At 37.8% G+C, this 13718-nt stretch overlaps 1 protein-coding gene across 2 annotated transcripts in view; it reads right to left on the reverse strand.

Moving 5' to 3' along the window:
- PRDM5 (PR/SET domain 5) overlaps window positions 1-13718 on the reverse strand; it is a 92360-nt gene that overhangs the window by 60379 nt on the left and 18263 nt on the right. Inside the window, exons 4-10 of one of the 2 annotated variants that reach the window (XM_044429542.1) lie at window positions 12740-12932; window positions 11933-12107; window positions 9727-9819; window positions 9315-9436; window positions 7074-7153; window positions 1914-1998; window positions 321-478 (exon numbers count right to left, since the gene is read on the reverse strand). In XM_044429542.1, the coding sequence (XP_044285477.1) occupies window positions 321-478; window positions 1914-1998; window positions 7074-7153; window positions 9315-9436; window positions 9727-9819; window positions 11933-12107; window positions 12740-12932 (906 nt within the window). The remainder of the gene's footprint in view (window positions 1-320; window positions 479-1913; window positions 1999-7073; window positions 7154-9314; window positions 9437-9726; window positions 9820-11932; window positions 12108-12739; window positions 12933-13718) is intronic. The other variant, XM_044429543.1, reaches the window with a different exon arrangement.

The following is a 13718-nucleotide window of genomic DNA, read 5'->3' on the forward strand; positions in this document are numbered from 1 at the left end:
TTTTCCCTGTAGTCAAAAAGATAAGCAATGACTACAACATTACTGTAGAGTTAAAAAAAATCCTAGAGTAACAAAATCAACTGAGCTATTTGGGATTGATTAAAAGAAACACCAAACAATAACCATGAACCCATTGATTATTTTGATATCAAGGCTACTGCAAAGGAACGCTAGCTAATATATTTTGCAAGATTTGAAGCTCGTGTATCTAAGCATGCCAAAGCGCATTGATCCATCACTGGAATGAGCAACAGCTGCAAATCTAAGCCTGGCAGAGCTGTAAACAACAACAGCAGAGTGGTTTTTGGTTTTTTGTTTACCTTCTTGTGATTCTTGTAAACATTTCTGTGGGCAAATCCCTTTCCACAAAGCTTGCATTTATAAGGTTTATCTTCACTGTGTATTATTTTGTGTGCAGTCACTTGATCAAGTCGTTTGAAGGACTTATTGCAAACCTCGCAGGTGTAGGGGCGTTTTTCTGCAGAAAATGAGTGGGGGGACATTTAATCTCCTGTTTATACAGGGGTAGAAGATGAAAGGCAGAGACAGCCATCTCCTCAGAGAGATTTCTGCAATGAAGTCAACCCAATTAAGATTAAACCAATTAGAAAGACATCTAATGCCCTTTACGTTACACAGTTAAGTCGCTTCATAAAATATAAGCCATGACGCATCTCAAGAAATTGGCACGTTCTTTGCAACAATCATGGTGAAAACTAAACTTTGATTAATTAGCTTAAATCAAAAGCGAATGACTTCAAAGAGGTAAAGCCTGTTGCCAGACTAGAAATGTGAAAGAGGGCATAACAGTTTAACTGTTTTAAAACTTAATGATAAGCATAGCATATTTGTTTGTAACAACACCCAGGTGGTAAAAAATACATTTTTGTCTTCCAATGAATCCTAGCCCTACAACATTCTAATACAGAACTCAAAAACCAGCTAAAAGCTTCTGAGATACAGGGGTTTGTCTGCTTTCTTCTTTGAACAAATATCCTTGGAGCGTGCACTGAAATGACGCTAGCAGATAACACCAACAATGTTTGCAAAGATGAAAAACTTTTTAAAGCATTTAGGGAAAGAACATAAAAGCATGTTTTGATTAGACTGGGTGCAGGTTCCCTCACCGCCCAATTATTAAGTGAAAGGAATGAAAGAGTATAATCGGACAATGCAGTGATTCTTACAAGGGATTCTGTCTGCCAGATCTATCAAGATCCAGGAAGGATGAAATGTTGGCATGGGGTGTTCCATTCACGTTGATGCTACCTAAGGTGGAATATGAGCTGTTGCAGAGACAAGCTTCTTGCTGATACCTAGAGACCTACAGGAGACATACAAGTGCCTTTCCTTTCACTGCTATCTTGCCAGTGTTAGTCCATGGAAACCGCCATCTCTATATAAATTATTTTCCACAATAGAATGGAATAGACTTTTTAAAAAAGAAAATGTTGGAATAATTTTCAGGAGAAGAAATCAGGATGTATGGAAATACCCAAGGAGAAGTTGGTAGTATATAGGGAAACAAGAGGCTCTATATGAAACTTTGGGCTTTCTAGAAGGGAATGCACAGAGCATTAACTGTAAAGTACTAGGATTATACATTTAGGCTAGACCACACTCATGAATTAACCCAGTGCTTTGAGCTAAATCGTTTTAGGCAGCCATGAACCCCAAGCACACTTACATGGAAACAAGCATTACAAGGAAATGTTTAGGACTGCAGTGCCCCAGTTGTTCATCTCTTAAATCCAAGTAAACCAACTTAACTAGGCTATAGAACCAACTAGCCTCCATTTTTGCTTAACTAGCCCCAAGCCTCATACCAAAAAATATATTTAGTATTCTAACACAAACATTTTAAGCTTACTTTGACGGGAAAAAGAATTTTTTATTTTTTATTTTTTTGTTACCTGAGTGAGTTATCATATGGCGTTTTAGCTGGTTAGCTGAAATAAATTTCTTGTCACATTCCTGACACTCAAAGATCTCATGAACCTGCAATATGAGTATTTAATGATAATTAAGTATGTGTCTTACACAAGATCACACAACTTAAGCTATAAAAGCACACCTCAAACAGACTGTAATTATTCTTTAGCTCAGAGCTATGCTAATATCCATGGATATGCTTCCTTCCTTAATGATTCTTTAATTAACAATGACATGAATCCAAAATGAAAAGTTCTAGTGAGCAAAATTATCAGAGTCCACAATCCATAACCCATTTATTTTTAGCAATGGTATTAATATTAACATGCCTACTCTGAAGTACATGGCAATCACCAAGAAATATTATCCCAGAATACAGTGACATAATTTCTTACATGCACACACCACCTTTATTCTGGTGGAATACTGTCCTGAAGACGAAAATATATGTACTAGTGTAAAGCTTAAGGAAACTAAGAAAAACAGGTTGCATACCAGTAACTGATTCTTCAAGCAGCCATATACAATGACACATATAGATTCTGTGCCTATGGAGAGCCTAATTTCAGAGTTTTCAAGCGTTAAGATGGCATTTTAGCCCCCACACTGAGCATGCATGCTCAAGAAATATGCCTCCTACTTGGTTTCTGGCTCTATGGATTTAGGGTCCTAATATATGAGAATATGTCAAGTGAGACTTAGCATTGCTAATACCTGCAGAGACCAAATTATAGGACTGAACAATGACCACTCAAACAACCACAGTTACTGATAAGCAACCTGTTCTTTTCTTCATTGATGGTCTTACTAATATCCCAGCCCATGTTACTTATTGTGTACTGAAGAAGGCAGCTTGCAGCAAATATACAGCTGATGAACACATTTATCACATGCTCCAAAGTGTGCCACTCCCAGCTTTAGTGTACTAAAAATGACAGTTGTAGAGGAGAAAAACGGATTTCAGAAGCATAAAAACCCCAGGGCATGAGGTAACTAGGAACTTGGCAAATATTTGCATAAGTCTATCATTTCAGAGTAATCATACAGATTTGGTGCTGGGCTGCTTGGCCCAGTCATGACACCTGACAGAAAAGGAAGTCGACCAATATTATAGGTTGTTGCCCAGCAGCATAGAGTGGTCTGGACTCTCCTTCATATGAAACATTCTTGATGTTTCTTCTGAAGTGAAAACTTCAAAAAAGACATACTTTTTCACCTCAGACTTACTGATTTTGTAAACTGTATTGTATGGTCTGCTTTACAGTAACTGTATTCAGATAATACAATGCCAACATCCAAGGATTAAGTACAGGTTGTCAACGAACTGTGGTATCTTGTTGAAACATGGCTTAATGCATTGTCTGAACCCAGCTGCAATAATAAGTAATGGATTATTAACCAACAGCAACCCATGAAGAAACCAATTTATTGTGGGTCATGTGCCATGATTTGTTATCTAGGTTAGCTTCAGACAACATGATAACCCACATTTCAACAAGAACCCACAGTTCACTGACACCCATACTAATCCCAAATTAAATCCCTCAGTGAGGGCTATCTGAATCCAGCACTGGTTCTGCAAGGTCATAGGTAAATGCCTTTCCCATCACCTTCTATCTGTTGCTTTTAATTCGTGGTACCAGGCTAGAACATGTATTTCACCACTGCACTATGGTCCTTCCCTCTAGGATGAAGAACACTTTCATATTATTTTTTAAATATCAACCAATTTGTCTACATCATGGCAAGTACATTCTCTTGATTCTTTTATGTATTTAGAGACCTAAGCAAAGGACAAAGTTGTCTCAAAGCATTAATTAATCCGAATTGCTTAGACCTAATCAAGGCCTTTGTAGCCTAAAAGGAATATATTGCTTTATTTCGGAAAAGTGACAGTTTCAGAAATCTTCATTTATCTTATTATAGAGAGGGATGTGTATGTGAAATACTTTACAGAGGTGACATTGACATAAATTAAATATAATGCATAGCTTAACTATAATTGTCATTCTCTTTGCATATTAACACTAAAGGCACAGCTGCTGGAGGGTGTTAGAATTAGACACACATGCACACCTTTTCTTTTATATGTACAGGGCACTCAAAGGAATACATGTCTGGTATTATCATGTCTTATTTGGCTTGTTAGTCTATGAATTTGGTAGACGGCAAGGTGCTCTCTATGCCTACCGAAACAGTACTTATAGATGATGCATTTGCAGCAACAACAAACCAAAAGTTGATTTGGGGAAAAAGAAGCCAGTAGGGTAGGATAAATACTGAGAAACATTGTAAAAGCACTCCACAGGCTATTTCATAACCATGTTAAGCAATACTCATCAAATTGGGTACTTCCTGAAAGATATACACAGTCCTTAAATTTGCCTGATTGTTTTCCCTTAAAACTCAGTTAACACGATAAGCTCCTAAAGAGATTCACTAAACCAAGCAATGTGTTCTGACCTTTCAAACTGTTAAGACAATTCTAAATATCTGGTTAGTCCTAGTCTTTATGCAGGAATTAGCTTTACAGATACATGTCTTTGTGAGAGATTTTTCATTCTTTAGTTCTACTGTCCAATAACTGTTTCATGGCTTGGGCCAGTTCTTTTCCCTTAAAGAATGCTCTTGTTAGGTTGATTAGATAAAATAATGGATACAATAACATGTTGATTACATACAATAATGTAAATGAGTTCTTTCACTGGAAGCTCTGGACACAGGTAAATGAGTATTCAAGTAAACCAATTTTTGCATAGGAAATAAATGAATCCTCATGGATCTAAATTCAATCTTTAGGAAAGGCCTGTAACTCAGTGGAAAAATGCACAAGTTTATGTATTTATTCTTTCCATTTTTATACTGCCCAGTAGTTGAGGCTTTCTGGGAAGTTAATATTTTAAAATTTATATATTTGTTTGTTTTTTTATACTGCTGAACTGACAAAGGTTTCTGTTCAGTATCTGACATCTCCAGTTAAAAGGTCAGCAGGGGTAACACATATTGGCATTAATCATAGAATCATAAAATCATAGAATAGTAGAGTTGGAAGGTGCCAGGAAGGCCATCGGGTCCAACCCCCTGCTGGTGCAGGACACCAGTTTACACCACCCCACTCAGGTGTTGAAGATTACTGCTGCCAGTCAGAGTATACAACAAGGAGCTAGACAGCCTAATGAACTGGTTTCATGTTACATATATCTGAGACATTCATACCTTAAGGGCATATGAACCCAGGTTTCCTAAATCAAAACTTATGGAGAGCCTGCCCTATCAATAGGCAAAGTGAAGCAGTTACTACTGGCAGTTGTCAAGGTCATGAAATGGCGCCAAACAGCAGTTATTTCATTTCTTATTATTATTCTATTTTCACTGCCAGGCCGGAGGAGAGGTGTGAATGGAATTTTCTGCCTCTGGTGCCAGGATTAATTGGCTGAATACTGTGCCTCTTGACTTGTGGCATGATTCCTACTTTGGCAGATGGGTGGAACCCTCTGTGATCAGTAACTGAGCTGGTTCAAATCCAGAGCAGTCACCACATGCTCTAAGCCCCACTGATTTATGTGGCATGTGTTGGTATAGCTCACAGAAATTTTATAGGGCCTTCAAGATTCTATTTAAAATAAAGAGACAATACAAGCATTTATTTTTTGCCTAAATGGAAACTGTTATTTTAAGATGATGTGAACCATCTTGGGAGGGTGAGGGGCATTCTATAAAAACCAACTTAAGTCAAACAAATCTAGTTTGGACCTAAAGCCTAAATCCAGATTTTAAGAGCACTGGGTCCCTTTGTGAAGAACTATACCTGATCAAAAAGTATAAAAGAATTCAAACAATAGTCATGATATATTTGTGAAAAACACATATCCATAGCTGGATACATGCATGTCTCACAGCCATATCCTGCTGCAATAAATACAAGCCCACAGAAGCCTAAACAATCAAGCCCCTGTTACTCGTTCAGGCTTATTTCCATGTAAACCCACTAATCTCTCGTTAAAGCTCTTTGTTCAGAAAGGAAAATACCTCAAATCTGTCCTGCCTTGCCCTGGAAAAAAGCTCTTTACACAGCACCAGCATACAGTGCCTTGAGTCTGCACAGGAAGAGCAGTGTTGGGTTGGAGCAAGATTAGAGGTTCATGCTGCTGCAAAGATCTTTCTGTGAGGGCCTGTGAACTCCTGTACCAACATATCAACTTAGAGAGCCTGACCATTCAGAAAACAGGGGTAGGTGTGGGGGGCGGAAAGCAAAAACAAATAAACAAAACAAAAATCAAAAAAGAGTTGGTGGATGCCAAAAGGGAGCTTACTAATGAAATTAAGCTGTCGATTGCATTCAGCCAAGTATCTTCATCATGGGCAACAACTGCAAGTTTCTGCATATCAGAAGGTTTGCTTCTAATACATTTTGGTTTATGCAGCTGTGACAACTAAAACAGTATGGAACCTATATAAATACTACACATTGCACATGCAACATTTGGAACTCGTGAACATCAGTGTCACTTTTCATTTTATAAAAAAGCACGTTCTCAACACTGCTGTCTACTTAGCACTGGTTTTGAAAGCATGTGGGAAACAAGTAATGATATTTCAGATGCCGGAGAAAGGTTGAACATTATTTCTAGAATCATGGCTATTGTATCCTAGATGGCTCTCTTTCTCTCTGCTAGAAAATCCTAAATTCTATGTCTTTTTGCAGAAGCAAAAAACTTCCTTTGTTTGCATAATTTGCTCCAGTCAGAGTAATAAGCTTTTCATCCCTCAAAATTCTGATAATAAATATATTGAATAAATAACATTTATGTGGTGTAGCTAAGCTGCCAAATCAGGGTTTAGTTATCATGAATTTAGAATATGCTTACAGTACACTAGAATATGGATGGCAATTCAAAATATAATAACAAAGTAAACTCCCATCCCTAGAAAAGTTCAAGGAATAAAAAATAGTTTTTGCATTAATTCATTTTACTGTGGTTATGAAAATAGACAGGATCCAAGCAGACTACTGTCTTTGTCAGCAAGAAAAAAGGCACCCAACAAGTTTGTGTTTCAGCAGCTTTCTTGTAACCGTAATCTATGGCCTTATGCCTTAGCATAGTTGAACCCTGCTGGGGGTCAGCCTTCATTTTACTGACCTTCCGATGCTCTTGAAGATTTGCTGCTGAAGAACACCTCTTATTGCACACAGAGCACATCAGCCTCTTCCTAGAGTTTCCTAAAACAGAAACAAAAATACCACCAACAGCTTTAATAAAGAACTACAAAGGAAAAGGCCAAATGTTTTTACTGCCTGTGCCATTTTTCACAGGCCACTTGATGGGTACAAGAATTCTACACTTTTTCTCCACCTCTAAAGTATTAAGTTACAAGACAGCTCTCAGTGGGTACCCTACAGAAGATTTTGCCTGTGGAATGTGGACTAACAATGTTTGTGCCACTTTGAAAAAAAGAATAGAGCAATCCAGTATAGTGTATCCACACTGCCACTACAGAAGAAGCATGGTTATACAAAGGTATGGCAGCATGCAAAGTGGTTAGCTCTACATGAATTAGGGGTAGTGAGCTAGGAATTTCCTAAAATGTCTAGTTAAATAAATTCACACTAAATGAGTCTCATTGAATTCTAGTGTCTGCAATTAGTAATGGACCAGATAATCCAGACTGTTGAACCAACACTGTGGAATATTCTGGGTCAAAAATGTAGCATTGCAAAGGCAAGCCTTTGCATTAGTGTTGAGTTTTGACATCACACTAAAACTTGGTTTAACGTGATACAAACAGGCCTAGCCACTTCTTGGACATAAGCATTCTTCCTGCTGCCCTCTTCTCCTTCTATGCAGATGAGAGGAGGAATTTAGAAGCTTTCATTCCCCTTTTAGTCAACTATGCAATGTATATTAATTAGGGTTTGTTTAAACAAACCAGCTTCAGAAACCAAGGTTTAAATGTAGCTTTTAACAAATTTAACTGTAGTTAATATTGACCATAGTTTAATATTGACCATAGTGCATTTAATAAAAACAAAAGCCTCCAAATTCTACTCACCTAACAGGAGAAGAGAGTGGGAAGTACACAAGCCCAGGAGAAAGCTAGGGCCATTCATACCACGCAAAACCATTGTTTAGGGTAAGTCTAAATATGGCCAATGAATTTACCTCTTAGTCTACTGAACAAAAGAGTGTGTCAGATACACAATGTATGTTGGACATAGTTAATTTATTATTTTGACTTGGAATCAATTAAAACCAGATTTCCTAACTCACAGAGAATTTATTAAATGTTCTATCCATTTGACAGAGACTCAATAGGATATCAATGAGAACAATTTTGGTCAATGGTGCAATTGTTATTTCTTCAGAGAAAGCAGGACTGATGAACAAAAAGTCATCTGTCCTGCTGAGTGTACAGTAAGGAATAGAATTATTATTAACATTTTTGTAATCAAATACAAAGGAAGCTTTATCATGAATGAACATGTGGCCTATCACATAAAATTATGAACTCACTAAAGGTATTATACATATTTTCATTCTTTTTTCACAGGTTTAAAGTTCATTGCAAGATCCATCTCTGCAGGAATGTTCAAATTCACTCTTAAGTTTTGCAACAGGTGAACATGAATAACAACTTAGAGAGATGCGTAAACACCTCTCCCACATTTCACTCCTCTTATCCATTCTTGTTTTGTAATTCATTGGATGTTTCTTTGGAACCGCTTCCAAATAAACAAGATGTTCTAAATAAGTCAATTTTTTCATGATAGGATGAATCTGGTGTCAACTGTAGTCAACTGTAAGCACATAAACTGGAGATGATTCACATGCCAAATCTGTATGTGGTCATTCTAAAAATCTGGGTATATTTTCTCAACAGACAATTCCAGCATCTCAACAGACAACTCCAGCATGGGACCACATAAGAATAGTAGAATTAACCTTCTGGAGAAAATAAGAAGTCCCCTCTAGTCCGACATATTGTCATTATTAGTAATTAGATAGATGTTCCTTGGAAGCTCACAACCATAAACTCATCTTTAGGGCCTTCCCCAGCTTTGGACAAATGGTAACGATCAGTGCTTCTCTAGCCATGCGTTTACCCATCAGCAGTGGCTCAAGTTGCAAAGCTTCCCATCACGCTGCACTCCCAGGACCCATCCACTACTATCCAGGTGAGTCCACAACCAAGTGATAGGTAGAAATACTAAATGGGCATTCACTTCAATGCCACAGTGCTTAGGTGTCAGCAACAGCCCAAGGTTGTTGGGTGCTGGTGCAAGCCTTGGTGATGGCCCCTGATGGACTACCTTTTCCTTGTCTAAAGAAATTTTAACACACAATAGTGGCTCCAGTCCACAGTAATTCCAACATGTTACTTACCAGTGTGAACATTTTCCTTGTGCTTTTTCAGAGCATCCTTGCTCTTGAACCTCTTCCCGCAGCTATCAGCCTTGCATATGAACCTGGCATCGCCTCGGCATGCTTCTTTGTGTTGCTCATAGCTGATGTCAGAGAGTTGGAGAAAGGTAAAGTAACACATCAAGAAAGAGCTGCCAAATAACAACAACAATAAAAATAAAGCCTCTCAGCAGGCATTTTGAGTGCCCTCAGCACATGCTGCGCAGCAGACGTCTGGGGTTGCTTCATGCATAACTTACTGCGGGTAGGAATCACGGCATTCCTTGTCTCTCAGTTAGGATTCGCAAAGCAACTACAAAACTTGAAAGCAAGCAAGCATGCAAAGGGAAGTCAGAAGCAGGACCAGGGTAGTCCAGTAATTAGGACATGGAACCTCGATTCAGAGCTGAAGGGTGTGTTGCAAACAGAGCACTGAAAACTTCTCAAACGTTCTCCTGGGTTGACATTCTCTGTGCACTGGAGAACACTATTGGAAAAGACAAAAGGAAGCCCAAGTCACACATTCCGAAATGCATTTGGTTTTGACTAGCTTTTTACAAAGATCACTGCATTCAAAAAGCTTCTATACTGATCCAGTGAATTCTAGGGAACTGCTTATATACAGGTGTTATAACTGATAACCAAGATAATTCAAAAATCCCTACAGATAAATATTGCCCATTTTATTTAGTATGTCTTTTAGAGTACAATCTTATGCTTGCTAAGAGCCAGTGGAGTATAGTGGCTAAGGCTGTGGGATTCGGCCTCAGGTGATCTGGGTTCTAGTCGCCACGCAGCCATAGACCTCACTGGGTGACTCTGGACCACAGATCCTCAGGCCAACCTACCTCACAGGGTTGTTGTTGTGAGGATAAGATTGAGAGGAAGGGGGAATTGTGTAAGCTGCCTTCAGGTCTTTGGAAGGAGAAAAAGTGGGATATAAATATAATAAATGCATACATATATAAACCCGTAACCCTAACCACTTTCAGTTGCTTGGGAAGAACATTCCAAAGCTGGGCTTCTAACCATAGAAAAGACCTGCTCTCTGGTAGCCACTCAATGCACCTTAAGTGACAAAGGAGGCCACAGAAAGGCTACTGCTCTCAACATTCAGGTAGCAATAAGTGGAGAGCACTGAGCCTTTGCATGGCCTGGTCCCAAGGTGTGAAAAACCAGAAACATCAAAGGCAACATTTTGAACTGGGACACTGTGAGACAGTTACAGAGCACAGAGCGAAGCAACTGAAGTGACCACTTCAGATTGTTTATTTATTCATTTGTTCTCCTGAGTGTTCCATATCCTCTTAGTTTTAACTGCTAGCTGGGCAGATAATTTGGTTGTTCTTTTGAATTTGTTGCAAAGGTTTTACTGTTTTTGTCTTGTGGGCTCTGTCTGGACAAAAAGGCAGGTTATAAAAATGAAAAGATAGATATTCACATTTCACATTCACTTCAAATGCAGTGCTTTCTTGATTGAAATACGTTACCTTGCTGACACTTCTTTAACAATGCCAGAACCTCTGCACTGAAGATTACTTACCACTGTTTGTTACAACAACTTACAACCTATAGAATGTAGTCATGGTGCAACCTACAGAAGGCGGTAGTCCTTATGAACACTTCTATGTATGACCTCTCCAGCATATGTTACATGATTTAAACTTGTTCTCTACATGTTCACTGCCCAGAGAGCCTTGCAGGGCTATAGGGCAGTATTAAAATAGAATGAATGAATGAATGAATGAATGAATGAATGAATGAATGAATGTTATCATGATCAATAGTCTGCAATTTCAGTTCAATGTTCCTGTTAAATTTGGAGTGTCTGCTGCATTCATACCTGCATCATGCATCTAACTGCAAAGTATCAATGGGTACTGGAAGGCATCAGACAAAGCCATATTGGAAGTACACCGAGCCTGTTACCCAAAATGTTAATGAAAAAGTTCAGCATGAACTGCAGTACTCAGAATGAATACTTGGAGACTAGCCATGTAAGCATGCACAAAAAGCACACCCTGTCTTCCCCAACATCGATTTACTTTTTTGTAATTTCACACATTAAACAGGACAAGCTAAAGCTTTTCATTGAGTTTAGTCTCAACAGGAAGCTGAAGTCAATCCTGGTTTGCTGAAAAGTATGACTGCACCAGTTTTCCAACACATATTTTTCTTTCACAATACAGCACTTAGGTATAACATGTTTTCAGTGTACTCCTAACAATGAAAACCTATATATGTCTATGCAGAAGAAATCCAAACTGAATTCAGTTGGACCTGCTTCTTGTTAAGTATACACAATATTGAACCCTTAATTATTATTTGTTATTTGTTTTTCGGCGCTAGGCGAAGACCTTTTTATTTAAGCAGCACTTTAAATGTTAATATTATTGAATTTTATCTGGCCAGGTCGGCTTATTTTATATTGTATATTTGTATTTTGTTTTAATGTATATATTTTAAAATGTTATTTATGTTGATTTAACTTATAGTTGTAAGCCGCCCCGAGGCTTCGGCGAATGGGGCGGCATAAAAATGTTTTAATAAATAAATAAATAAATTACTTCAGTTTATTCTTTATATTGTTATAGACTTACTGCCTCTGCAAAGCTTGCTTAACTGGGAATCTCTTCCCACAATTCCTGCACTTGAATTCCTTTTCTTCACTGGGTTTTTGGTGCAATGTCTGAAGGTGTTCAGCTAAAATTTCCTGGCTGGCAAAACTGGATTCACAGTTGGGACAAGCATGGTCCTCTTTAGAGCTAAGAGAATCTGCATGGTGGAAGAAAAATTGAGAAATAAATATGTTTCTTGACATTTGTTTGGTAGATTATATTTTTAAACAATATTTTTATAATGAACAATACAACAAAGAGGGAAATGGTCATTATTAATGCAGCAATATTACTATTATTACACAATAAATTCACCCAATATCTGAAAACAGAAGGAATCCAGCTATACATTTCTGTGGTATCTCGTTCCCTCGATTGAGTTTGACTACGGAAGTAGAATTTGTGAGAGTACAATCCAATTCTGAATGTATCCAGGTTAAAAGGTACTTGTTGCTTTGTAGTGGAGGTAACAGAAATAAGCATTCTGAAACTATAACCCAGATAATTCATATATTTGGACTAAATGTGGTTCTACCCTAAAAAATAAGTTCAGGCTACCAGGCACTAACAACCTGAACTTTGTAAACATTTCTATTTTACAAACAGAAGCAGACTATCAAGGCAAGATATTCAGACATTGCTGACATTATTTAGTTCTGCAGTCTTCTTTCTAGAAATTATAGACTCTTTGACTATTACAAAGGCAGTTCTATGTAAATTAAGTTGTATGTATTGTGTGCTTTTAAATAGAAATATATGACTTTTTTCCATTCAGCTTCCCATCCATACCTTTTTCACTACTTTGTTGCAATTCCTTGTGGCTGCTATTACTATTGTTGTTGCTGTCATCTTCTTCATGATTAATAATTGCTTCCTCCTCCTCTTCCTCCACCTCTTCCATGTCACTATCAAGGTAACCAATCAGAAGTTCTGTATCTGTTTCAATGTCCTCAACAGCTAGATAGAAAATGTTTTCCCCTTCCTGTTGAAGAAAATAAGAAATTTGGCAGATCCTTCAGAACAATCAACTTCATACATTTCAATCCAGAATTACTAGTGAAGTTTCCAAACAGACCTCTAACAGAATAACTTTAGTCTGATAATACTTTCTACTACAGTTTTTAAAATAGCATTTTGTTCAAAATCCCAGACACGTAGCCATGTTAGTTTATTGCATTAACCACCAGTCCACACCAAAAAAATGGCAATTTAAAGAGTTCACAAAAACTTGTACCATAATAAATTGGTTAGTCTAAGGTGCCATAAGGCTCTTCATTGTTTTAACAGTGCTCAAAAACAGCAGACTGGCTAACCTTTCAGTCAGGCACTGAACACTGGATGGCTTTCAAATAAATGGTTTCAAAGACATATTATGGTGTATATTATGCTCAGCCTTTGTAACTTTACTAGAATTTCCAGGACCTTCGCTTCTGACCCTCTCTGAGGACTGATTCACACTGCCCCTGCTTTCAGGTGGCTGCGTCAACATTTGCATGGTAATGCAGACTTGGTAAAGAAGCATGGAATGATGAGCCAAGTGTTCCTGGCACTCCCCAAGGAAACAAAAGGGGAATCACATTTACCTAGTGAAGATTGCCAAACAGTGTCATAAATAGTATGGCTTATCTGATTTGCATCCAGGGAAGTTAATTGAACCTTGCTTACAGTATATGTTGCCATGTATTTTGTAACAAGATTTATGATGCTGGGACGAGATAATCATATTTAATTTGTGATATGCTAAAATTCATTGAAACTGCCAACAGGG

Source organism: Varanus komodoensis, unplaced genomic scaffold, assembly GCF_004798865.1.
Source record: "Varanus komodoensis strain SLA01 unplaced genomic scaffold, ASM479886v1 scaffold2, whole genome shotgun sequence".
In the NCBI taxonomy this organism is placed as follows: domain Eukaryota; kingdom Metazoa; phylum Chordata; class Lepidosauria; order Squamata; family Varanidae; genus Varanus; species Varanus komodoensis.